The 26,364-nt window shown below is 45.8% G+C and overlaps 1 protein-coding gene across 1 annotated transcript in view; it reads right to left on the bottom strand.

Annotated features, from left to right (window-relative positions):
• Positions 1 to 4,385: 4,385 nt before the first annotated feature.
• Positions 4,386 to 26,364, bottom strand: part of hhipl2 (HHIP-like 2) — a 37,614-nt gene continuing 15,635 nt past the window's right edge. Inside the window, 6 exon segments of the mRNA XM_041207135.1 lie at positions 4,386 to 4,459; positions 7,011 to 7,093; positions 14,551 to 14,632; positions 18,341 to 18,412; positions 21,264 to 21,343; positions 22,245 to 22,382. Of these exon segments, the coding sequence (XP_041063069.1) occupies positions 4,386 to 4,459; positions 7,011 to 7,093; positions 14,551 to 14,632; positions 18,341 to 18,412; positions 21,264 to 21,343; positions 22,245 to 22,382 (529 nt within the window).

Here is a 26,364-nt window from a genome sequence, read left to right as displayed (position 1 = left end):
CCCTTTTAAGTCTCTTACATATTTCTGTGAGGACCCACCTGAGAAGTCTATTTCTAAGTCTGAAGAGCCATATCTTGATTAGTCATCCTTCAGATCTAACAATGGAAATTTGGGTTTTTTGTTCTCTTACATGCTGCATCCATGTTAACAGTGCTCTAATGGCCTGATCAAAGCATTGTAAAGCAACCTAACTTAACTTGTTTGTTTTACCGGTTCCTGTTTCACAGGCCAAATTTTCCATTCCCAAAAGCAGCGGGTAATGATGGGTGGGGGGGGGCCAATGCAACGGGAGCTAAAAATTGGTTTCCCACTGGCGTAAAATGACAGTGGGAATGTGCACTTCCACCCATGAGATGCATATGAAGGCCTGACTGGAATTGTCTCCCACTGTCCAAATATCCCCATCGCCAGCAGGATATCATGCCAATCTGGAACACATCTGGACCAACATGGCGTGGAAATGTTAGTACTCAGCTGGTAGGCGGTCTTGGGAATCTTGTGGAGATCGGAAGATGGAGGCCTCCAGCAACCGTGGAACCTGGAAAACCAGATGCTGCAGTGGGTGAGTGGAACATCAGCCACATGGATCCTCTTGCTGCAGGAGGTGGATCTTCTCACTACAGGTAGATGGCTGCATGAGGTACTGTTGGGCAGGGGTGGTCTCTGTTGGGATTCAGGGGGTTGTTTAGATGGGGAGGAGAGGAATGAAGAAGTAGGGCAGTTGTGGGAGCCTTGAGGGAGTGGGGGAGTTAGGGGTGGCAGGAGAAAGAGGGAGATCCTGTGGGCAGTCGTCAAATGGGTGAGCTGGCATGGAGTGGGAGGGTAGGAAGGGCTGAGGTGGAGAGTGGGCAGGGTTGGGGGGGTGTGCAGGTGTGAACAGGCATGGGGAGGTGTGCAAGTGTGAATGGGCATGGAGAGGAAAAGGGAAAGTGGTTCAGAAAAAGAAGTCTGTGGTATCAACTAATGAGACCTGGGGGGCATACTGAAGCAATTATTGATTGGAAGGGATGGTGAGGGTTAAAGGGGGCAGTGGGAGCCTTTAGTGTGGGAGGGTGATGGTCCTGTGATGACTGGTGAGGCAACGCTGAGGGCTGTTGGAGGGGACACAGAAGTAAATCCAGATTCTCGGGGTAGGCAGGATGAGGGGGGCACGTCTATTGCCATAGGGGAGGGCTCCTCGGGAAGGTAGGAATCATGGACATTCACATGCACAGGATAGAGGGTGATGTGGAAGGGTTGTAGGGTCACTGTGGGGAGGTCTAAGGTCATACCAAGAGGGCCAAGGGTTATGGATGGGAGCATATCGGTTATCAGAGGTGTTGGAAGGTTTTGGACTCAACCTGAAAAAGTCACACGCACCATGGCCACTTGCAATGATGTAGGGCCTCGTGGTGGAGATCTCAAGATGCTGCATGGGAGTTGGGTCAGCATGGGTGTGTAGAGCAGCAGATCAGCTCAACTGGACAACAGAAGGGGGACCCCAGAATGTAGTACTGACAACGATAGGCCATTTCAACAGATGAGTGCATGACGGGCAAAGGCTCAGCAAGCGCGGGAGGTTTTTTGCACACAGCTTGCAAGGCCCTGGCAAAGATCCTTGCCTCCCTGCACAGGCATGCCTCTGGGGGACATAGGCCCACCTAGGCTGCCCCCCTGAAGATGGGGAGGGTAGGGGTGGGGACACAGGTTCAAGGACTACGAATCGCAAATAAACCACATCAGATATTAAAGTGCAAGTGTAGTTTATTTACAAAAGTATAGTAACATTAACAATCATAGTGTAATAACAATAACAAATACCCATGCAACTACATGTGAAATCATAACATTTTAATCTCGCATTCCCTACCCCTTCTTCCAGATTCTCCTCTGACATCCACATCAGGGATGGAAGCAGCTTGCTGACCAGTTGGCCCTGTTGTCTTGGATGACCTTGAAGGGTGTCCTCTGGAGGCCTAAGGCCTGGAGGCTTCCGGCTTACTTTGGCTGTCCTTTTGTGGGACAGCTGCTTGCCCTGTGGTCACAGAGGACGAAGCCAAGGGGGTTCTGAAGGGCCAGACACCCTCAGAGATTCCTGAGGGGAAGTCCCAGGGGTGTTCAACAGCCAGTCCTCCTCCCTTTGGGTGTCCGAAGGCCACTGCCTGATTCCTTGAGGAGAAGGGGCACTTGGAGGACGGTCAAGGTGCCACGTCCTCCCCTCACATAGACACTGCAGAAGCTCAACCACGGTTACAGTGCTGGAGTACAGGTCTACATGCATCTTGGGCAGAACCTGCTGAACCAGGTTCTCTATGGAGTCCACCACCCTCCCCATGGCGATATCGATGCGCACACATGTTGTCACCACTTCATCAGATAGCAGGCACACGGACTCCTCCGCCTCATGTGCCACTCTCTTGAGGGCCTCCGACACCTCTGCCTGATGTTTCCCCCACCTCTCGCAGCAGCCCCAGCATCCCGGGCAGGGCCAATCCCAGAGGATCATCATACGACTTGGATGCCGCAGATACCTCTTCCCTATCAGTCTTCCAAATTCTGGAGGGCTTGGCTGACCCTGCCTTCTTCTGCTGTGGACATATGTCCATGCATTAACCACCAGAATGTGAGATCCTGCCTGAAGTAGATCTAATACCCAGCGAGGTGTGCATCTCTGTGCTGGTGGAGGGTGCAAGTGACTGCTGTGACTGATCTACAGGTGCACTTTCTTCCTACTTCCCAATTGCCTTGGTCCTTTATGGGCAGGAGGAACTGCTGGACAGGGCTTCCTCTTGTTCCCTTCCCCTCCTCCTGCTGGCACCTGTAAGTGAGAGAGGAGAGAGCGAGTGAATGCATGACCTGGCTTCTAACATGGAACAACACATGACCCTTAGGTTTCTATGTGACTACATTGTGCATGGATCCTTAAAGGATGGAGGCTTCCCACCAACGTCTCCATCTGCACAGGCTCAGTTTGGTTCCTCCATAGTCAGCTGGGCTGCCCGCTCCATGAACTCAGTAAGGTTCTTGAGGTCAGGCCGGCCCCCTCCCACCTTCACTCTCTCTCCTGTTGTGCCATAACTTTTCCTGAACAAAGAGAGAAGAAGGGGTTGAGAGCGATTGGATTTCAGGTATCTTTCTCGTGCTTCCACTTTTACAAATAACCCACTGGGTTGTGTGCCATGTGATTGATGCACTGCAGGTTGTCCACAAGGGTTCTGGGGTAGTGCCCTGCAGAGCGGTGAGCCCATAGATAGAAGGATAAGGCTCACAGAGGTGTCTCATTAGCGGTGCTTGCGGGTGTCCTCAGCACCTAACTAACTCCCCACCTGCCACCCCCTCCAAAGAGCATATGAGCTCCCTGTGTGGAAGGGTCAGGGGCCCACAGTTTCTCCTCCAACTGCAGAATAAATGGATTGCTGGGGGCTATGAGGCTTCACCTTATCACATCGAGCAGCTAACTTTGATGCATGGGATGCATGAATGTGGCCATTGCCACCAAGGCCCCTGTCCCCTCTGCCACTCAGTAAGGTGACTGTGAGCAATTGAGGGTTCACTTACACTGGCAGCAGGATGAGCTCATTCATCCATTTCAGGCACTGCAGGGCAGTCTTCCTGTGGAGACTGTGGCCACTGACCATATGAACATATGAATTAGGAGGGGTAGGCCATTCAGCCCTTTGAGCCTGCTTACTATTCAATAAGATAGTGGCTGATCTGACTGTAACCTCCTGCCTACCCCCAATAACCTTTCACCCCCTTTCTTATAAAGAATCTACGTAGCCCTAGAAAACATTCAAAGGCTCTGCTTCCACTGCCTTTTGAGGAAGGATTTTCCAAAGGCTCATTACCCTCCGAGAGAAAAAAATTCTTCTCAACTCTGACTTAAATGGGTGACCACTTATTTTTAAACAATGACTCCTAATTCTAGATTCTCCCACAAGAGGAAACATTCTCTCCACAACCGCCTTGTCAAGACTCCTCAGGATTACATTTCAATCAAGTCGCCTCTTACTTTTCTAAACTCCAGCAGATACAAGCCTAGCCTGTCCAGCCTTTCTTCATAAGACAACCCATCCCTACATTAGTTTAGTAAATCTTCTCTGAACTACATCTAATGCATTTACGCCCTTCCGTAAATAAGGATACCAATAATGTACACAGTACTCCAGATACAGTCTCACCAGTGTCCTGTACAAATAAATTATAACCTCCCTACTTTTATATTCAATTCCCCTCACAATAAATGATAATATTCTATTAACTTTCCTAATTACTTGCTGCACCTGCTTACCAGCCTTTTGCAATTCATGCACTAGGACACCCAGATCCCTCTGAATCTCAGAGCTCTGCAATCTCTCACCATTTAGATAACATGCTTCTATTTTTTCCATAATGGAGACTTCCTCCTATGCAGAGTTGGTCATGCGGTTTGGCTGCCTCCTTCTGCCCTCAGGGTACAGGATACCTCTCCTGGCTTCCACTGCAATGAGCAACATTTCAAGAGGAGTGTCACTGAATTTGGAAGCTGGAGCTCCCTGGGATCAGAGGGCCATCTCCCCCTTCAATAGTGGGTAGGCGACAAAGAAGTTGATGTCCTGACATCTTTTAAATATGGCACCCAGATATGATGGCAAGGCACACATCAGCCAGCTCTCCCCACCTTGCAATATGTCAGGAAACCCCCGGCTGCATAATTAATTAGGCCAGCATCGTGCGATTTGGTGCAAATTTCCACTGGCCTCCGCAGTGCGAAACACTCCGGGTTCCCGTCCCCTTCATGGGGCTTAGTCCTGGAATGGAAAACTCCGCCCACAATGTTTGGGCATTACAATGGTAAAATCAACAAGGATTTTCACTCCTTAAAGTACACATCCATTTACAGAACTACATAGAATTCTATTTTGGAATAATAATATAAATGGGAATAAGAGGCTATTAAATGCATTGAAAAGATTAAATTAGGCATACAGGCTGAAAGAAAGTTAGGTTGGTTTAACTAGCAAAAGGAGACAGGTTAAATGCCCTTTGCTCCTTTTTCAAAATTCTTGTATTCTCAATAAAATGGAATTTCACAAACTTATCTAAAAACATACGGGACAAATGCTCTACATACATAGAAGGCCATCTGTTGAACAACCAACTTGATTATAAACAAAAACAAAAATAAAAATAACTGGAAAAACTCAGCAGGTCTGACAGCATCTGCGGAGAGGAACACAGTTAACGTTTCGAGTCCATATGACTCTTCAACAGAACTAAGTAAAAATAGAAGAGAGGTGAAATATAAGCTGGTTTGGGGGGGGGGGGGTGGGACAGGTAGAGCTGGATAGAGGGCCAGTAATAGGTGGAGATTGCCAAATGATGTCATAGACAAAAGGACAAAGAGGTGTTGCAGGTGGTGATATTATCTAAGGAATGTGCTTATAGGTGACATTGAGTGTAGAAAGCAGGACGAGCAAGATACAGAAAACCTTAGTAGGGGTGGGGGGTGGGGGGAAGGGATCAAAATAGGCTAAAAGGTAGAGATAAAATAATGGATGGAAATACGTTTAAAAGTAATGGAAATTGGTGGGAAAAGAAAATTCTATATAAATTATTGGAAAAAAGAGGGGGTCGGAAAGAGGGTGGGGATGGAGGAGAGAGCTCATGATCTATAATTGTTGAACTCAATATTCAGTCCGGAAGGCTGTAAAGTGCCTAGTCAGAAGATGAGGTGCTGTTCCTCCAGTTTGCGTTGAGTTTCACTGGAACAATTAAGCAGGCCAAGGACGGACATGTGGGCATGAGAGCAGGGTGGTGTGTTGAAATGGCAAGCGACAGGGAGGTCTGGGTCATGCTTGTGGACAGACCGAAGGTGTTCTGCAAAGCAGTCACCCAGTCTGCGTTTGGTCTCTCCAATGTAGAGGAAACCGCATTGGGAGCAGTGAATGCAGTAGACTAAATTGAGGGAAGTGGAAGTGAAATGCTGCTTCACTTGAAAGGAGTGTTTGGGTCCTTGGACGGTGAGGAGAGGGGAAGTAAAGGAGCATGTGTTGCACCTTCTGCGGTTGCATGAGAAGGTGCCATGGGAGGGGGTTGAGGTGTAGGGGGTGATGGAGGAGTGGATCAGGATGTCCCAGAGGGAACGATCCCTGTGGAACGCCACTGGGGTGGGGGGGTGAAGGGAAGATGTGTTTGGTGGTGGCATCATGCTGGAGTTGGCGGAAATGGCGGAGGATGATCCTTTGAATGCGGAGGCTGGTGGGGTGATAAGTGAAGATAAGGGGGGCCCTATCATGGTTCTGAGAGGGAGAGGAAGGTGTGAGGGCGGGTGCGCGGGAAATGGGCCGGACACTGTTGCGGGACCTGACAACCACTGTGGGTGGAAAACTTCGATTAGGGAAGAAGGAAGACATGTCAGAGGAGCTGTTTTTGAAAGTGGTATCATCAGAACAGATGCGATGGAGGCGAAGGAACTGAGAATGGGATGGAGTCCTTACAGGAAGCGTAGTGTGAGGAGCTGTAGTCGACGTAGCTGTGGGAGTTGGTAGGCTTGTAATGAATATTGGTGGACAGTCTATCACCAGAAATTGAGACAGAGAGGTCAAGGAAGGGAAAGGAAGTGTCAAAGATGGACCACGTGAAAATGATGGAGGGGTGGAAATTGGAAGCAGAATTAATAAATTTTTCCAGATCCAGATGAGAGCATGAAGCAGCACCGAAGCAATCATTGGTGTATCGGAGAAAGAGTTGTGAGAGGGGGCCGGAGTAGGACTGGGACAAGGAATGTTCCACATACCCCATAAAGAGACAGGCATAACTGGGGCCCATGAGGGTGCCCATAGCCACATCTTTTATTTGGAGGAAGTGAGAAGAGTTTAAGGAGAAATTGTACAGCGAGAGAACAAGTTCAGCCAGACGGAGGAGAGTAGTGGTGGATGGAGATTGTTCGGGCCTCTGTTCGAGGAAGAAGTGGAGAGCTATCAGACCATCCTGGTAGGGAATGGAGGTGTAGAGGGATTGAACGTCCAATGATTATAATCAAAATGTACTTTCTTGTGGCACAAATGGAATACGTTTGCTTTTGACTTTGACTGGAACTGGCTTGTATTTACACTTCCCTGGAACAGCTGTCCTGCAAGGTAAATTAAAAAAGCAAATGTAAGAAAGAGACTGCAGTAACATATCTGTAAGCGTAGGCCCCATCATTCCAAACACACCATTTAGAATCCATAAAGTCTAGGATCATTCTCAACTGAACCATCAAGATCAAATATTTAAATAGTTAAAAAGAAATGAAATAATCCAGGTCCTTAACCTTTTATAATAGAATTCTGTAAAGTATATGTTCTTTTTTGCTCAGAATCTGTCTAGAAATGGTACATAATAAAATTAGTTTTATTCACTTTTCTTACCTGCTTTCAGTTCTCAGCATTTCACATGCTATTTCCTATCTGACATTGGAGTTAGTCAGACTTCTGCTTATGCCACTAGAAAGGCACATGAAAGCTGCCATTGGTGAATCAGCAAAACAGTCCACTTGATTAGCATCCCATCCACTTGCTAAATATCTATCCCCTCTATCATTGGATTACTATGACTGCAGTGTGCACAATTTAAAGGATGCACAGCAGCAATTCACCGAGACATCTTCAGCAGCACCTCACAACACATGACCTGGAAGGAAAGGGCAAGCAAGAGCATGGAAACACCATCTCCTCCAAGTTCCCCTCCAAATCACACCAATGTTCACATGGGCATGTATCTCTATTCCTTCATTGTCAACAGGTGAATATCCTGGAACGTCCTACCTAACAACATTGGGGGATCACAATCACCTCATTGAATGCAACAATTCAAGAAGGAGGGCCCAACCACTTTCTCAAAGGCGATGAGGGTGGACAATAAATGTTGGCCTTACCAGCAACATAAATTTCCATATTGATTTTATTTTTCTTAAATCGCCTTCCTCTGACACAGATCAGCTCAACAACTTGTAGCATGATGAGTCACAAAAACAAACCTATGTCCATCATTCCACAAGTTGGCTCTGGGAAACCTTGCTCAGTTGAGACCTCATGTGGTCAGATTGATTAACCAAATATTAAGGGCAGAAACAAAAACAAAAATAGCTGGAAAAACTCAGCAGACCTGACAGCATCTGTGGAGAGGAAGACAGAGTTAATGTTTCGAGTCCATATGACTCTTCATCAGAACTAAAGATGTCCCAGAGGGAACGATCCCTGTGGAATGCCGCCGGGAGGGGGGAGAAGGGAAGATGTGTTTGCTGATGGCATCATGCTGGAGTTGGCAGAAATGGCGGAGGATGATCCTTTGAATGTGGAGGCTGGTGAGGTGAAAAGTGAGGACAAGGGGGACCCTACCATGTTTCTGGGACAGAGAGGAAGGTGTGAGGGCGGATGAGCGGGAGTTGGGCCGGACACAGTTGAGGGCCCTGTCAACCACTGTGGGTGGAACACCTCGGTTAAAGAAGAAGGAAGACATGTCAGAGGAACTATTTTGGAAAGTGACATCATCAGAACAGATGCGATGGAGGTGAAGGAACTGAGAGAATGGGATGGAGTCCTTACAGGAAGTGGGGTGTGAGAAGCTGTAGTCAAGGTTAACTAAGGGCAGAACTTTCACGGTGGCTCAGGTAAAATGACACAGGGTGATGTTGGGCCGTGCGTCTGACATCACGGCGCGCCATCGCAATATTTCATTGGGCGGACGCACGCTGATCTGCAATACGTGCCCGCCTTTAATTAACTGGCCACTTAAGACCCCTGAGGCATCAATCGATGGGGACTTTTTTCGTGCTCGGGCAATCTTTGGGTCGGCACACGGGCGCAACGGGGAAGCGGGTAGGACACATTTGTATAAACCTCATCCATGGGCAGGATAAGAGGGTTCAGTGGGGTTGTGAGTGTGCACTGTCAAATATTGATTTTCTAAAGTTACTGATACTTGCCTGTGTGATCTGCAATATTTCAAAAAACATACCAGCTGCTTGGCCTGGACTAACCCTTCAGGTTAGCACTCTGCAGTGAGGAATTTATGTTGGGCCTGAATGTTTCAGGAAGCCTTCCCTCAGCCTGGGTATAGGAGCTGAACTCTCCACTGGAGGCAGCTCCTCTGAGGAGGAAGGAAGGACTAGAAGGGGGAGGAGGCCAGGAGTGCACATTGAACTTCCAGGGGAGCCACCTTTGGGAGGTTAGGCGCAGTCACAAGGGGCGCAGGGCCAAGAGGTGGTCCAAGGCGGAAGGAGCCGCAGAAGATGCCACTATCTTGCTGCCAAGGTGTACGGGTGGCGAAGCAGGTCCCTCAATATGACTGAGGTGCAGTGCCAAAAGAGGCTCCATCTCTCAAGGGAGGCAGTCAACTATATCTGTCAGATGATAGGGTCTGAGATCTCCACTAACTGTATGGGTGGACACCCCATGCCAATGGCACTAAAGGTCACAGCTGCCCTCAGCTTCTATGCCTCTGGTTCCTTCCAGAGGTCGGTGGGTGATCTTTGCAGTGTATCCCAATCAGCTGTCCACACTTGTGTCAAGTGGGTCACAGATGCTCTGTTCAGGCGTGCATTGACTTTCATCCACTTCCTCTGGGACCAGCCAAGCCAGACACAGTGAGCCAGAGGCTTCGCGGCCATTGCTGGCTTCCCCCGTGTCCAGAGTGCAATAGACTGCACACAAGTGGCCATCAAGGCACCAGCAGGTGACCCCGGTGCCTTCGTCAACAGGAAGGGCTTCCACTCCATGAACGTGCAGATAGTGTGTGACCACAGGATGCTGATTCTACAAGTCTGTGCAAGGTACCCAGGCAGCTCCCACAATGCCTACATCCTCAGACACTCCCAGGTGCCCGGGCTCTTCAGTGCTCCAGCCCGGCTGGATGGATGGCTGCTGGGTGACAAGGGCTATCCCCTCAGAAGGTGGCTTATGACACCTCTCCACCATGCAAGAACAGAAGCTGAGTAGCGGTCTAATAGGAGCCATGCCTATTGGTGGTGGAGAGAGCCATCGTTCTTCTCAAGAAGCGTTTCCGATACCTGGACCGCTCAGGGGGTGCACTCCAGTACTCCCCAGATTGTGTGCTGGCGATAGTGGTTGCATGCTGTGCCCCACAATCTTGCGTTGGAAAGGGGGGATGCTGTGGATGATGAAGATGTAGACGCAGTGGCTGCAGCTGCCCACAATGAGTCCAGCAGTGAGTCCAAGGATGAGCACGCAGAGGGAAATGCTGAGGCAGTAGATGCTGACCTGGGCATACTCCAGGGAGGCAGGGACACCCAGGAGTCTTTAATCCAACGAACCTTCAGCTAGCACATCACATATGGACCTCCAGGACAAGCCTGGGTTGTTGGCTCCATACTCGATACCTAATCTGCCTGGTTAGGAACATTAACTAAGGTCCTTGTTAATAAAGCTGAATGTCCCACAAAACACTCATAACATTTTTGGAAACCATCCACCTGCAGAAGAAAAGAGGCACCCTCAGCCATGGTGACATGTCTGAATTTAATATTACAACCAAAGAAACTTAATGAAACAAAATGACAAACATGTAAAAAATCACACCAACTCACAAAGACCTCATCTCGGGCCAACAGAAAAGCACCAGTGAGAAACCCATGGTGTGCCTAAGATGCCTTTTGTTTACGTTTTCGGGTGCTGACCCCTTGCTGGGAGTGTCATCTGAGACAGCCTGCTGACTCTGCCATCCTGTTGGCTTCAATGACCTTGGCCGTCGCTCTTTGGCCCATGGAGTCTGTGCTGGCCCTGCCTGGGAGGGAGCTGCCAATTCCACAGCTAGCATCTGCTCAATCATCACAGCCTCAACGGAGGCAATGGTCACTGGCAGAGGGGCCCCTCATCTGGGGCACCCTGAGAGGAGCCTGCAGAGACGACAGGCAGCTGCTGCGCCGACATGAGGTGATTTCGGACCTTGCTGCTCACCGTGGATGGATGGGCACCAAGCTGGGAAACATGGTGCCCATGCCATCTCCCACATTGGCAATGACCAGCTGAGGTCAATGCTGATGTGAGGGCTTGCTGGTCCGAGCCCATCCCCAGGAAGCTCTGATGGGTCTCATGGAGGAGGCTTTCCACAAGAGTCGCCACTCTCTCCATGGAGGACGCATGGCGCTCGGCCATGAGTCCGCGTAGACTCCTCCACCACGGAGACCAAGCCAAGCATAGCATATTCTATCTCTCACAGATGCTCCCGCACACCTGGCTGCATTTCCTGCACCTGCTGCGTCGCGGACGACTTCAGAGGCACATCATCAGGCACCGACTGAGCATGTGCCTGGCCCACTGCAGTCCTCCGACTGCTGGCATCATGGGCATTGTCTGTCTCTGCCAGTTCCTCCAGTGACTCTGAAATACCCTCATGGCTGTGCCCCGGGACACTAGCCGATGTTCTAATTCACACCAAGGTGCTAGTATCTGCGCTAGTGCTTGACTGACAGAGATGGTGTGACGCTGGTGTGACTTCAGGGCCCTGAAGTGTGAGACAGAGCCTCTGCTGCTCCTTCTCCAGCCCTGCTCTGCTGATGCAGAAAGGGAGAACAAGGACATTGGATCAGTTAACGTAGAGACAATGTCAATGTGCACCCCTGTCCCCCGGATCATTATGCGTTCATCCTTCCATAAGCAATGGCCAAGCCATGTTGCAAAATTCAATCCCTGAACATTCAGCACTGCCATGGCTGTTGGGAGAACAATGGTGACCTCACTACTGGGCAAACATACCTGCCCGTGGCACCCTAGTCTCACCAACACCGATGAATCTGGGCGCATGGCGCCTCTTCAAATCTAGGGCCTCCTGCTCAAAGCAACAGAGAATTGCCAACTGTGCCAGGCTGCCAGCAGTCCTCACCCGCTCGGCTGCATTATGTGCATTGTTCTCCTGAAAAGGAGAGAAGAACATTGATTAGTGCTACTTGTACCTGGATTCTCTTTGCGGACGGCCCACCCCTACCAGAGTGGGACATATCAGGGCTCCAGTGTCTCCTCACCCTGCTGCTGCCGAACACTCACACAAAGATGCTAGGCCTGTTTCCCCCCCACCACACTTGGCCAAATGCTGCCTACATCACATTAGGCACCATATGGTCTAACCTTCCATGGCAAGGAGACGCAAGCACGTGAAGCGAAGAGGACAGCAGGTTGATCGGTGCCCCCACCTCCTTGAAGCTCCCCTCCCAGCATGTCACCACCCTGACTTTGACATGTCCTGGAGTTCCAGCACTGCGCCAAGGTGCAGATCCTGCAGGTTGTCCCCAAAACAGTAATGTGGGTCTCAGTGTACCACATGCTTCAGGGGCAGAATCCATCTCTTCACTACCCTTTTAGGGTGACCTCAGCATGGACAATATCTGCTGGTCCACCCAGCAAAGGACACATGCCATCAATGATTCAATACAGTCAGACTTGTGGGGGGTGGGGTGGCACAAGGGGGGAAAGCCTGCCAGCTGGGTTAAGTGACCAATGCCAACATGGTACTCAACCTTCCTGAGTGCAACAGGTCATTGAAGTGCTTGCGACACTAGGTCTAGATGCACCGCACCACGTTGCGGGAGCTCATCACCTCCGCCACCTCCTCCCAGGCACGTTTGGTCATGTGGGGAGCCTCCCCCTCCCATCCTGGGAAACGAGGACCTCCAGCTGTGCTGCCACCTCCTCAAGTAGGGTAGCAAGGCAATCATCGGAAAAACGAGGGGCACACTGGCCCCACTGCCCTACCCTCCTGCCTGGCCTGCTCACCAGCAGCCCTCTGGGAAGCCCCTCTACTGGCCGTGATTCGCAGACTTTGAAAGGCTGCAGCAACTTTTTAAAACAGGCCGCCAGTTCGCCATTGGACCTGGCAGTCATTGCAGACCCGCCGCCGCCCACCCACTCCCGATGTCCCCGGGAGCTGCGATTCACGCTGGGCAGGCCTTAAATGGCAGCGCGGACCCAATCGGGTCCATGCCCACTCCCACTCCGCACCCCCGCCAGCCAAAAAATTCTAACCTAAGTTATTAATCCAGAACCCTCCCCAGCAAAACATCCTTGCTCCTGACTCTATCCCCTTCCTCAGAAATAATTCAGGCTGAATCAAGCTTTAAATCTCATATTCTATCAACACAAGACTACTTTCTTCAACCTGTAAAACACCAGGTTATATTTACCACTGCTGAAACCAAGATCTGTTCTCTCATTCCCTCCATGCTTGACTCCTCCAGCACTGATCTCCTATGCCCCATCCTAGATAAACTCTAACTCATCCAAAATACAGCTGCCCACTTTTTCTCCCATTCACCCATCGCCTCAACAATGTAGTGTATTCAAAATCCTTACAAATCACTGGCATGGACTATTCCCAACTTCACTCCATAAATCTCCCCCAGTGCTATAACCCAGATCAAGTCATTTGGTCTTCCATCTCTGGTCTCCTATGCAAACTATCCAGTACATCTTAAGCATGAAGTCTTCAACTGCCATAGCCCCATTCTCTAAAATTACCTGCTTAACCCTTCCCTCCCTACAGTACCACCCCCCAATCTACTTTCCAAATCAATCTCTTCAACCATCTTTTAAGTCATCTACCCTAACTTTCCTTCTATTGTTGGACATCCATGTTTCCCTATGTGAAGCATCTTGTGCCAATTACAATAGTAAAAGTGCTACACAAATAATTGCTGCCTTTGAATCTTCATCTTGATTACAGTTCCCATCTTTTGACGACATGATTCTGTCAATATTAAACAGGATTAAACGTGCTCCCTTTATGGTTATAGCTATTGATATATATCAAAGAAAAACATTTAGTATCCAGTAAATGGGTGGATTTTATTTCCCGTTGTGGGAGAGTCTCAGACCAGAGAGCATAATCTCAGAGTAAGGGATTGCCCATTTAAAACAGAGATGAGGAGGAATTTCTTCTCTCAGAGGATAATGAACCTGTGGAATTCTTTACCACAGAGGGCTGTAGAGGCTGGGTATTTAAGTATACACAAAGCTGAGATAGACAGATTTTTAACCATTAAGAGAATCAAGGGTTATGGGGAAAAGGCAGGAAAGTGGAGTTGAGGATTATCAGATCAGCTCTGATCTCATTGAATGGCGGAGCAGACTCGATGAGATGAATGGCCTACTTCTACTCCTACATCTTAGGGTCTTATGGTCTTGAACCCTAATTAAGTGCATATATTGATAGACACTGTGGCTATTTTAAGGCTATAATGTTTCAGCAATTTTACCAGAATCATCTATGAGATTAAATTCCACTAATTAATTCAACCTGAATCAATTAGTCAGTTTTAGTCCCATATAAGTGATTACTTCTTTAGATTTTACTATTTAAGAGTTTAAAAGATTCTAATGTGTTTCCAAATTACCCACAACTTAGATATTAATTGCCTAATAATATTCAAGGCATTAATCATTAAAATATCTAATGATTTCAGCGGAGATCCTTTCCTATATTTTACAGAAACGTGTTACATGGTAGTCTATTAAACGCAGACTAGTCATAGCTCACTACTTGTGTTGAACTATAGTAGACAGTAGACAAGGTCATGAGCATAAAATGAACACTGACCTGGAAGGATCAATGAGCTTGTAAATCATTCCTTGTGAGGCATATGCACTTGGAAAGGAAGTAGCCAAGAAGTATAACTCCCCTAAAGGGATTATAAAATATTGCTCAGAAAATAGAATTAGTTATTGACTGATCTGTAATTCAGAAATTTTGTAGCTTGGTGATATAGATGTATTCACAAAGGAATACATGTGACTTGCTTAATATCTTGCACCAAATTCATATTAGTCTAATAAATCATTAGGTGCCAATGTCTACATCACTGTACTGGAGCATTCAATAAGTCGGGATTATCTAACTGCTCTGCCATTCACATGTATTATTTTGCTAATTTTCCCAATGTCATACTCCTATTTTCACCATGTGCCTAATGTAGTTTCTAAAATCTGTAGAGAAATATCTGCCTAATTCCCAGGACTACAAATTACCTCATAACAAGTGGCATCAGCCAACTAAACTCAAACTAAATTTTCTTTTCATCAATGTGTTTACTAAGCTGACAATGAATTTAATTTTTTTTTCTTTAATTTTTTTTAGGAACAGGAAATTTCAAAAAGTTTCAATGAGTTGATTTTGAAGTCTCTTCCTTGGGTTTAAACAATTTGCATGCATTGAATTCTACTCATCACCTTGGGTACTTTACAGATTTGTCAATTTTTGGTGTTAAGTCCTTGTATGAAAGTTAGATTTGGTTGAGACTACATACTTAAAAATAAAGATTTTAAGGTATTAAATACTCAAATACTCACATTTCTGATTTTCTTAAGCCTAAACATCCTATGCTTTATGACTGATCTATAATGTGACTCAGCTGAGAGTTTAAAAATCTACTCATTATTTCTGGGCACATTGATATTAGCATGCAGTAGAGTCACATTAGAGCCCTGTAGCATTGCAAAATTCCTGAGCAAAGTTTCCACTTTTTTAATAGTAAATGAAGAAAACTACTAAATAAAAAAAGTATTCTAAAGAGTAAAAACAGCATAACAAAAGTAAACTTTTAATTGTGCTATGAACAGAATTCAAATTCTCGTACTTCGTCCTCAAGTTGTATTTGGTAGGTCAAGCAGCTAGATGATTTTGTGAATTTAAACAATGCTTGGCAGTTAACTGTCAGTCACCATGACTTGTGCATTCTCCATGGCAATGCCTCTACCAATCAGACTCCACTTGCCAACCAATCAGCATTCTCTTCTCATACTGTATAAATTGTTGCTTTTCCCTTTTTGGTATTCTTGTAAAGTAACCTGATGAGTGCAAGTCTCTTTGACATGTCTCTTTGTTAAGCAATAATTTTAAAATTTACGAAGCAAGCATGAATAATGAAGCCTTAAGGCTTTGGATGTACTTCAGGGCAGGATGTGCTCCTAATATCCTCCGCATTCACTGAGAAGGAGCTTGTCATACAGATATCTTACAGCAGCACCTGCAGTGGGCAGTATTGTGCTTTACAGAGATGCATAAATACAACATTCTTATTTTTTTTTTCTTTTTTGCACTGGAAACATTTAAATAAAGCAAGACACTGAGGCTATAATGGAAATGTGTGGCTCCCAGCCTAAAGAAAACTGTTTCATTTATATTTAATTGCATTTAAATTGTATTTTAATTGCTACAATGTTATTGTCTGTAAACGTTTGCAGTTTTATTGAAACTCTTTACTGAAACCCAAAGAGATTATCAAATTAATGTATAAAAAACTGTGGATTCTGGAAATCTGAAATAAATCAGAACTGAAACATTAAACCTATCTTTCTTTCTCCATAGATACTATCTAAACTACTGGGTATTTCCAGTCTTTTTTTAGCCATTTTAAAACAGTGTTTTGCATGCAGTTAAATTAAAAGGTATATTTATAATTTCTAGGTTCTGGATTCAAATCTAGTCTAGCCAGAGACTGCGGTTATGTGAAAAATGCTCGGCTAGACTGAAGCAACCTTTTTAAAGAGAAATTTGCTTACTCACTTTTTCAACCCTCCCAGGTGTTGCCTATTTCAATGTTGTTAGCACTATGTTAAATACATCCCAATTAGCCAAGTGGTTATGGTACTGGGCTTGTAACCTCAAGAGTTCAAATCTCACAATGGCAAACTATGAAACAATGTAACTTCATCTGAATAGGAACAGATGGAAACGTGTTTGTACTCAAAAGAGTTACATCCCAATTAGCCAAGTGGTTATGGTACTGGGTTTGTAACCCCAAGAACAAGAGTTCAAATCTCCCAATGGCAAACTATGAAACAATGTAACTTCATCTGAAACAGATGGAAACAGGTTTACTCAAAAGAGTATCAAGAGTTCAAATCTCACAATGGCAAACAATGTAATGTCATCAGACACAGATGGAAACAGGTATTTAAAAGATTATCAAGAGTTCAAATCTCACAATGGCAAACTATGAAACAATGTAACTTCATCTGAAACAGATGGAAATGGGTTTGTACTCGAAAGAGTTACAAAAGAAAGAGATGCTAAACCACGAAAATCGCATCAAGAGTTCAATGTGACTGATTTATCCCAATTTTGTTGATTTGGTTTAATTGTTTTCATTTAAAAGATTATCAAGAGTTCAAATCTCACAATGGCAAACTATGAAACAATGTATCAAGAGTTCAAATCTCACAATGGCAAAACTATGAAACAATGTAACTTCATCTGAATAGGAACAGATGGAAATGTGTTTGTACTCGAAAGAGTTACAACTGTTCATCAAGAGTTCAAATCTCACAATGGCAAACTATGGAACAATATAACTTCATCTGATTAGGAACAGATGGAAACGTGTTTGTACTCGAAAGAGTTACATCCCAATTTCCAACACTTGGCCTAAATAGCCAGGTGGTTATGGTACTGGGCTTGTAACCCCAAGATCAAGAGTTCAAATCTCACTATGGCAAACTATAGAACAATGTAACTTCATCTGAATAGGAACAAATGGAAACATGTTTGTACTTGAAAGAGTTACAGGTTTTCATTTAAAAGATTATCAAGAGTTCAAATCTCACAATGGCAAACTATGGAACAATGTAACTTCATCTGAATAGGAACAGATGGAAACATGTTTGTACTTGAAAGAGTTACATGGTTTTCATTTAAAAGATTATCAAGAGTTCAAATCTCACAATGGCAAACTATGGAACAATGTAACTTCATCTGAATAGGAACAGATGGAAACATGTTTGTACTTGAAAGAGTTACATCCCAATTTCCTCTCAATCTGGACAGTGCTAGGTGCTGACATTGAGTCCCTGAAGTCTGATTCACCAATGCAAACACCTTTTACCTTGATTTGCATAAAAATTACCATTTTTAAAACTACCTACATTTGACCAGCAGCCCAACCAGTACTTCAAATATTCATTTCCCCACCACCAACACACAATGGCAGTATGTGTATTTCCTATTGAATTCAATGCAGCAACTCATCAAGGTTTCTTTGACAGCAACTCCTAAAACCATGACATCCATCACCTTGAAGGTCAAGGGGCAGTGGGTGTTTGGGAACACCACCAAGTGCAAGTTCCCCTCCAAGTCACACACCATGCTATATATATCACAATTCCTTCATCATCACAGTCTAACGATTCAAATGCTCTTTTTGCTGGGGTGCCAAACTAATCAAATCTGAAGCAGCAATGTGCAACTCTATAACAAAACATCCTGATTAAACTCCACTCATTTGCTGCATCAAGCCATAAACAATATTGAAGTAAGACTAGGTAATCAATATACCATGCCACTGAGCCTGCTGTCTTAGTTTCACATCTTAAAAGTGACTGACTTCACTTACCTGTTTCATCTGCAGCAAAGGAAATGAGAAATTTATGATGACGATTAATCAGTCCTGGAAATAAACAGGCGTCTTGTTGACGCCTCAACAAGAAACTTTGTCTCTTTCTTTCAGGTGCAAAGGAATGCAAGCTCCAACAACTCATCGACACCAACACCCATCCAGGACCCTCCACCACTTCCTGTCTCTCTGTCTGTCCCCATCCTGTCTTTCAATCCCAGCCCTGGCCGTGTATTCACCATACCCCCTGACCTTCCCCTCTCCGATGCTGAATGTTCAGTGCTCAGCAAAGGACTTAGTTTCATACCCTTGCACCCTCAACTCAATGAATGTCGGGCTTGGTACGATGCTGAACTTTTCTTCCACCGCCTTCGACTCTGTGCTCACTTCTTTGGGCAGGAGTCCTCTCCCCGTTCAATGGATCCTTTTACCCGCCTCCAATATTCTCTCTCCAACTGGACCCCTCCCTCTGGATTCTTACCTTCTCTTGATCTTTTCATTGAGAACTGTCGGCATGACATTAGTCGTCTCAATTTCTCTGCTCCTGTCACCCATTCTAATTTGTCTCTCTCTGAACTTACTGCACTCCGTTCCATCAGGTCCAGTCGTAACGTTGTCATCAAACCTGCTGACAAGGGTGGTGCTGTTGTGGCCTGGCGCACTGACCTCTACCTCAATGAGGCTAAGCATCACTGACAGACACTTCCTCCTCCCTCTCCCTGGACCATGACCCCACCACTGAACATCAAGCCATTGTTTCCAGGACTGTTACTGACTTCATCTCCTCTGGAGATCTTCCTCCCACAGCTTCCAACCTGATAGTCTCCCAACCTCAGATGGCCCGCTTCTACCTCCTACCCAAAATCCACAAACAGGACCATCCTAGCAGACCAATCGTGTCAGCCTGTTCCTGCCCCACGGAACTCATTTCTTGCTATCTTGACTCCATTCTCTCTCCCCTTGTCCAGTCCCTTCCCACCTACATCCGTGATACCTCTGATACCCTACATAATATCAATAATTTCCAGTTCCCTGGCCCCAACCGCCTCCTCTTCACCATGGACGTCCAATCCCTCTACACCTCCATCCCTCCCCGGGATGGTCTGATGGCTCTCCGCTTCTTCCTCGAACAGAGGCCCAAACAATCCCCATCCACCACTACTCTCCTCTGTCTGGTTGAACTTGTTCTCTCACTGAACAATTTCTCTTTAAACTCCTCTCACTTCCTCCAAATAAAAGGTGTGGCTATGGGTACCCGCATGGGCCCCAGCTATGCCTGTCTCTTTATGGGGTATGTGGAACATTTCTTGTTCCAGTCCTACTCCAGCCCCCTCCCACAACTCTTTCTCCGGTACATCGATGATTACTTCGGTGCTGCTTCATGCTCTCATCAGGACCTGGAAAAATTGATTAATTTTGCTTCCAATTTCCATCCCTCCATCATTTTCACGTGGTCCAACTCTGACACTTCCTTGCCTTTCCTTGACCTCTCTGTCTCAATTTCTAGTGATAGACTGTCCACCAATATCCATTACAAGCCTACCGACTCCCACAGCTACCTCGACTACAGCTCCTCACACCCCGCTTCCTGTAAGGACTACATCCCATTTTCTCAGTTCCTTCGCCTCCGTCGCATCTGTTCTGATGATGCCACTTTCAAAAATAGTTCCTCAGACATGTCTTCCTTCTTCCTTAACCAAGGTTTTCCACCCATGTTGGTTGACAGGTCCCTCAACCGTATCCGACCCATCTCCTGCGCACCTGCCCTCACACCTTCCTCTCCCTCCCAGAACCATGATTAGGTCCCCCTTGTCCTCACTCATCATCCCACCAACCTCCGCTTTCAAAGGATCATCCTCCATTTCCGTCAACTCCAGCATGATGCCATCACCAAGCACATCTTCCCTTCACCGCTCCCAGCGGCATTCCGCTGGGACCATTCCCGCTGGGACACCCTGGTCCACTCCTCCACCACCCCCTACACCTCAACCCCTCCCACGGTACCTTCCCATGCGACCGCAGAAGGTGCAACACCTGTCCCTTTACATCCCCCCCCATCCTCCTCACCGTCCAAAGGCCCAAACACTCCTTTCAAGTGAAGCAGTATTTCACTTGCACTTCCCTCAATTTAGTCTACTGCATTCGTTGCTCCCAATGCGGTTTCCTCTACATTGGAGAGACCGAACGCAGACTGGGTGACTGCTTTGCAGAACACCTTCAGTCTGTCCGCAAGCATTATCCAGACCTCCCTGTTGCTTGCCATTTCAACACTCCACCCTGATCTCATGCCCACATGTCCGTCCTTGGCCTGCTGCATTGTTCCAGTGAAGCTCAACGCAAACTGGAGAAACAGCACCTCATCTTCCGACTAGGCACTTTACAGCCTTCCGGACTGAATATTGAATTCAACAACTTTAGATTATGAATCCGCACCCCCTTTCCGATTCCCCTTTTTCTTTTTTTTCCCCAATAATTTATATAGATTTTTCATTTCCCACCTATTTCCATTATTTTTAAGTATATTTCCATCCATTGTTTTATCTCTACCTTTTAGCCTATTTCGATCCCTTCCCTTCACACCACCCCACCCCCACTAGGCCTATTGGTACCTTGCTTGTCCTGCTTTCTACCTTTAATTAGCACATTCCTTAGATAATATCACCACCTTCAACACCTCTTTGTCCTTTTGTCTTTGACATCTTTTGGCTATCTCCACCTATCACTGGCCCTCTATCCAGCTCTACCTGTCCCACCACCCCCCCCCCCCACCTTAAACCAGTTTATATTTCACCTCTTTTCTATTTTTACTTAGTTCTGTTGAAGAGTCATATGGACTCGAAACGTTAACTGTGTTCCTCTCCGCAGATGCTGCCAGACCTGCTGAGTTTTACAAGGTATTTTTATTTTTGTTTTGGAAATAAACAGATTTGGTAATCACCCATACAAATATCTTGTTTATTCCACATTCCTGTTTTCAGATCTTCCTGCAGTGCCATAATATGTCTGAATGAAAAAAAAAACTAATGTTTTAGATTCTGATTAATATAGAATGAAGGCTTACATTTGCATGATCTAATCATTTTGTAAAAGTCTTTGATTTTGTTTCTTTCTATTTTATCGATATAAATATTGTGATTAAAATTGTCATATGTTAACAGTTAAAATTTGATTTTTTCTAAACATGTCAAACCGGAGATTTACCAGATGAACAAGTACTAAGCTTACAAAAAATAATAAAATTAAATATAATGGCATGATTTAATAGCAAGTACAGCAAGTGGGAGGTCCATTACTTAATTAAACCAATATAAACTGACTCCATTGGTACTGAGCTATGCCATTAGTGACACAGAAGTACTCAAGACTTTTAGTTCAAATTCTCAAATTTATGTAACATAAAACTATGAAGATACAAGAACTGGGATCAAATTAAAATGCTTTGCCATTTCCATCTATTTCCAGTGTCTAACAGAAGAATATTGTTAAGTTACTGTCAATTTGAAAGATCATTAATTTGAATTACCCTATACCTTTTCTGTTATTCACTACTGCATCAAGTAGTTATTGTCCACGTTTTAGTGGATGTCCTTCTCAATATCTATGAGGTGCCGAATGCTTTCCAGGTTTCCAAGTGCTTGAACTACTGGACAACCCACAAATATATTCCCAAATGACTGAGACATCACACATGAATAATACATAGCAGCAGATTGACAAAAGGTTACTACTTTAAGGCTTTACCACTTCCAGGGAGCCATGAATTGTTCTAACAGTATCATCAAAAATAATAATTTTTCCACCTTCAGTTTCCTTAATTTTTTAATGTTCCCACTGAACAAAAAAAATCTAAAGAATCTCTTTAAAAATTCAGTGATTTTCACATATGCACAAAGCTGATTGAAACGTAGCTCAGCCACTCATGAAATCTCCAAAAATGTACAAGCCATTCAAATTAGGTGATTCACAGCCCCGGTACACGTAACTACCAGTGATAGACTTGCCAACACTGTGATCGTATGCATAAATAGGAAGGATATCATTTGTTATTTAATGGAAAAATGTTTTATTCTGCATAAATTCAACCATATCTACCACATAACACACCGAATGACAGTTTTGTAAGTTGATAGCTTTTCAACCCTTTTGTGTTAGGTGTGGGTCAGTGATAGCACTTTCAAACATTTCATTCAGAAGGTTGTGGATTCACGTCCCACCCCAGGGACTTGAACACAAAATCTAGGCTTCCACTCTAGTGCAGCATTGAGGGTATGATGCGCTGTTGGCGATGAATGGGACGTTAAAGCAAGGCCCAATCTGTCCTCTCAGGTGGAAGTAAAAAGAATGGCACTATTTTGAAGAAGCACAGGGAGATCTCCCCAGTGTCCTGGACGATGTTTATCCCTCAACCAACACCACAGAAACAGGTTATCTGGTCATTGACACATTGCTGTTTGTGCAACCTTGCTGTGTGCAATCTGCCTGCTGTGTTTCCTACTTTACAGACACTACAGTTCAAACCAATCAGATCATTTGAAAGGTGGAGCTGGAGCTGTCAGAATCAAAATAGTTTCTCCTATTGTTTTTTGTGCAAAAACTTGATATAGAAAGATGGGCTGTGAGTTTCTAGTTACAAATGTGCTTATTTTGTGTATATTTTCACGAGTTCTTCATGGAGGATAAATGTCAACAAGGATTTTTTTGGGTCAAATGATATGTTTCTCTGTTGTAACTTCTATGAATGTACTTCCTTGTATTCATATACAACACAAGCTGCTAAAATACAGCTTCTATAAACTTTTTATTCTGCTCTGTGACATTTCTTCAACATATCTGTTTGTTGTCTTTTGTGAAAGTTTATTTTCTTCAACACAGTTGACAGCTGCTTTTTTAAACATATGATGGCTGTTCTCTGATGTATATGTAGAAATTTCTGCTTTTGGGGTTTGCGAAATTGCCAAGATTTGGAAATAAAATAGAGCGTAAAGCTGCAGTAATGCTTTACATAGAATTACATGGAACATACAGCATAGAAACTGGCCATTCAGCCCAACAGGTCTTTGTATGTAATTATGCTTCACACAAGCCTCCTTTCACCCCTCTTTAACTTACATTATTTTATCATGTTCCACGTTTTAACTGCTTTTTAAATGCTTTTTCAAAATTACAGAGATTTAGACTCAGAATTGCTAAAAGCCACCTACATGTCAATAAATGCACCACACCAGGGGTTAAAATAAGAATAGTCTGGAGTGGAAGAGCCATAGACCCTTGGATAATAATGACCATGTCTTCAGAGCTCATGTACACCAGTAAATTCTAAACATCACTGCTTCTAACTTTCTATTTGTGTGCTGTAAAAACAGGATGGAATTTTGGGCATACCTGTCAATTAGGTGGTCACAAGCCCAGGTCCCACAACACTCTCGGTCCAATTCCTTGCCTTTGTGTGCCATAGGTCTATATTCAGAACTATTTTTGAGCTATCAGTTCTTTTTAAGGTTGTGTCAGGTTTTGTCAGTTATGTCAGGTATTATGTTGCTACGACACACTTTGCCAACTTTGATAAGTTTGCCAAACATAAAATGTACACAACCATTAACACTCCCTTTGTCTTGTGTGCATGACATCTTTGTCAATCTCTCCTTTGCCCCCACCTATCACTGACCTCCTATCCTGCTTTACCTGCTCCACCCCACTTAAACAGTATAAATTTCAACACATTTCTACTTCTCTTTAGCTTTGAAGGAGAGTCATACGTACTCAAAATGTTAACTCTGTTTCTCTCTCCACAGATGCTGAGTTTTTCCAGAATTTTCTGTTTTTATTTCATATTCCCAGCATCCACAGTAACTTGCTTTTATCTTAGATGTAATTCACTGCCACTCCTCTTCCAGGAATACCTACCTTGAAGAAGTACTGCTCTTCTCTCCGACAGGACGTCTGCTTGTCTCTTTCATCCTGTTCACCTTCATTGCTTTCCATTTCCCTCCTGATGTTTGATAAGCTTTACATTCTGCTTCCTTACCTTGATGCCACTATCAGCACCTTTTTTAGTCTTCACCACTACCATTAACACTCCCGTTGTCTTGTGTCCATGACATCTTTGTCAGTCTCTCCTTAGCCAGCCGCCACATATCGCTGACCCTCTATCCTGCTTTACCTGCACCACGACGCCAGCCACCCCCACCTCCATCCCCAGCAACCCCACCCCCCACCACCCCCCCCCCCACCACCCCCCCCACCCCCCCACCCCTCCTCCACCCAAACAGTATAAGTTCCATCATATTTCCACTTTTCTTTATCACTGCAGGGCAGCTGGATTTCTGGTCAGCCCGGTGCCAGCGGACATTTTAGCCCAGGGGGTGGGTAATCCGTGCCACCCACTTACCCCACCCCTTCCCATAAAATTCACCCCTTCGTGTGAGTTAGGAAAGAATGTTTTGAATTTTTTTTTGAATGCTCTGATCTTCAAGGTGAAACATCTTATTTAGCATAATTTCTAAGGACAGGGTTTTACGCCCCATGGGCGGGCAGGCACCGGGAATGTCCAACCGCAAAATATGTGAGATAGCGTCCCGACATCGTTGTGTACTCATGCAATATCGGCACAGGGCATCTGTCACACACTGGGTGAGCAAATGGGTACTGACCATGCTTACATCAGCCTTGGTGGCTGAAGAGAAGAAGGGCTTTCCCCGCAGCATATGTTGGTTTCTGTGGCATTTGAGTAGTTTGGGGGCAAGCTCCAGGGGAGGCCGCTATACACATACTCAGAACTCCAACACATGTCATATTGATGGCGATGAGATGGTGCAAGGGGTGCCTCAAGGCCTTTTGGGCAAGTCCAAACTGCTGGCATCAGCGCTGCCCCTAATGGCTTCTCCTTGCCATGGGTGCTAGGACCCATGTGCTATTCAAAGTGATGGATGCGGGGAGTGCCCAAGGGGACTGTTGGGGGAGGGGGTTGGGACCAGCCATACTATCTTCTGAGGACTGATCACCAGTAGTGTGGACAGGAGACGCTGGAGGCCTCAGATGGGCCGCTGTGGTTGGGGTGCGGCGTGCGGGTGCAGAGTACATGAGGGAGCAGCCCCAATAAATCCTCCTCTCCATTTTGCAGGCAAAAAGTAACCACAATGCCCAGGAGCGCCAGAGGACTGGAGGTGGGCGCGACCTCCCCCAGCACCTCACCCTTCGAGGAGCATGCCATGGAGCTGGGCAGGAGGCAGGAGGACAGGGCGGCCGGGGGCAACGAGGCTGGGGTCCAGCGGGCAGGTATTTGAGGTCCACTGTCCCATCCACTCTGTCTGTCCACCATCCAAACCACTGATGGTTACTGTATTCGTTAATGCTGAAACAATGCTCATTCATAGACTGAGACATTCTGACGTGTGGGTCACACAGAAGGGACCCTCGTCCCCTTGAGGAATCGCGTGTCCATCACCTTCCAAAGTCACCTTATCCCATTTGTGACCGCTATCACCATGGTCTAACATGCCATTGGATCGCTGCTGCACAGCCAAAGAGTTATTTCATCTGAGGGGGTTTGGGACCTCCAGCACCCTTTCAGACAATGCGTCCACATTACTTTGTCCAAAAGGCCCTCAGCACCTCAGCTGTGAACCTCACGGCACTCAACTTAGATGAATGCCACCACGTTACTCATCCCTGCACCAAGGGGAAATGTTGCCTTCTGCCCACCCGGTCTATGCCCCTCCTTACGGAATTAAGGGCAATAATGTGACCTCTCAATCTTCTGTGTTCGGCGGAAAATGTCACAACTGTTTTAGATGTTTCCTCAGCCCCACAACTATCCAGGCCACAATGCATCCAGGTCAGGTACCTCTGCATTCTCCCCACTCCTATGGTTCATAACATGCCATGTGGCATTCCTGAGGCCATCTGACCAGCCTGTCTGCATGTGCGTTTAATGGCTGGGGCTCATCTTGACTCTTTTCCACCTCACCAATGTTCTTCTCCTTAGGGTCTAGAAGGGTGAGCGACTTATGAGACTGGGGGGGAAA

The sequence above is a fragment of the Carcharodon carcharias genome, chromosome 2, assembly GCF_017639515.1.
Source record: "Carcharodon carcharias isolate sCarCar2 chromosome 2, sCarCar2.pri, whole genome shotgun sequence".
Classification (NCBI taxonomy): Eukaryota; Metazoa; Chordata; class Chondrichthyes; order Lamniformes; family Lamnidae; genus Carcharodon; species Carcharodon carcharias.
The sequence above is the reverse complement of the archived record's forward strand: the minus strand, read 5'-3'. Positions and strand labels throughout refer to the sequence as shown.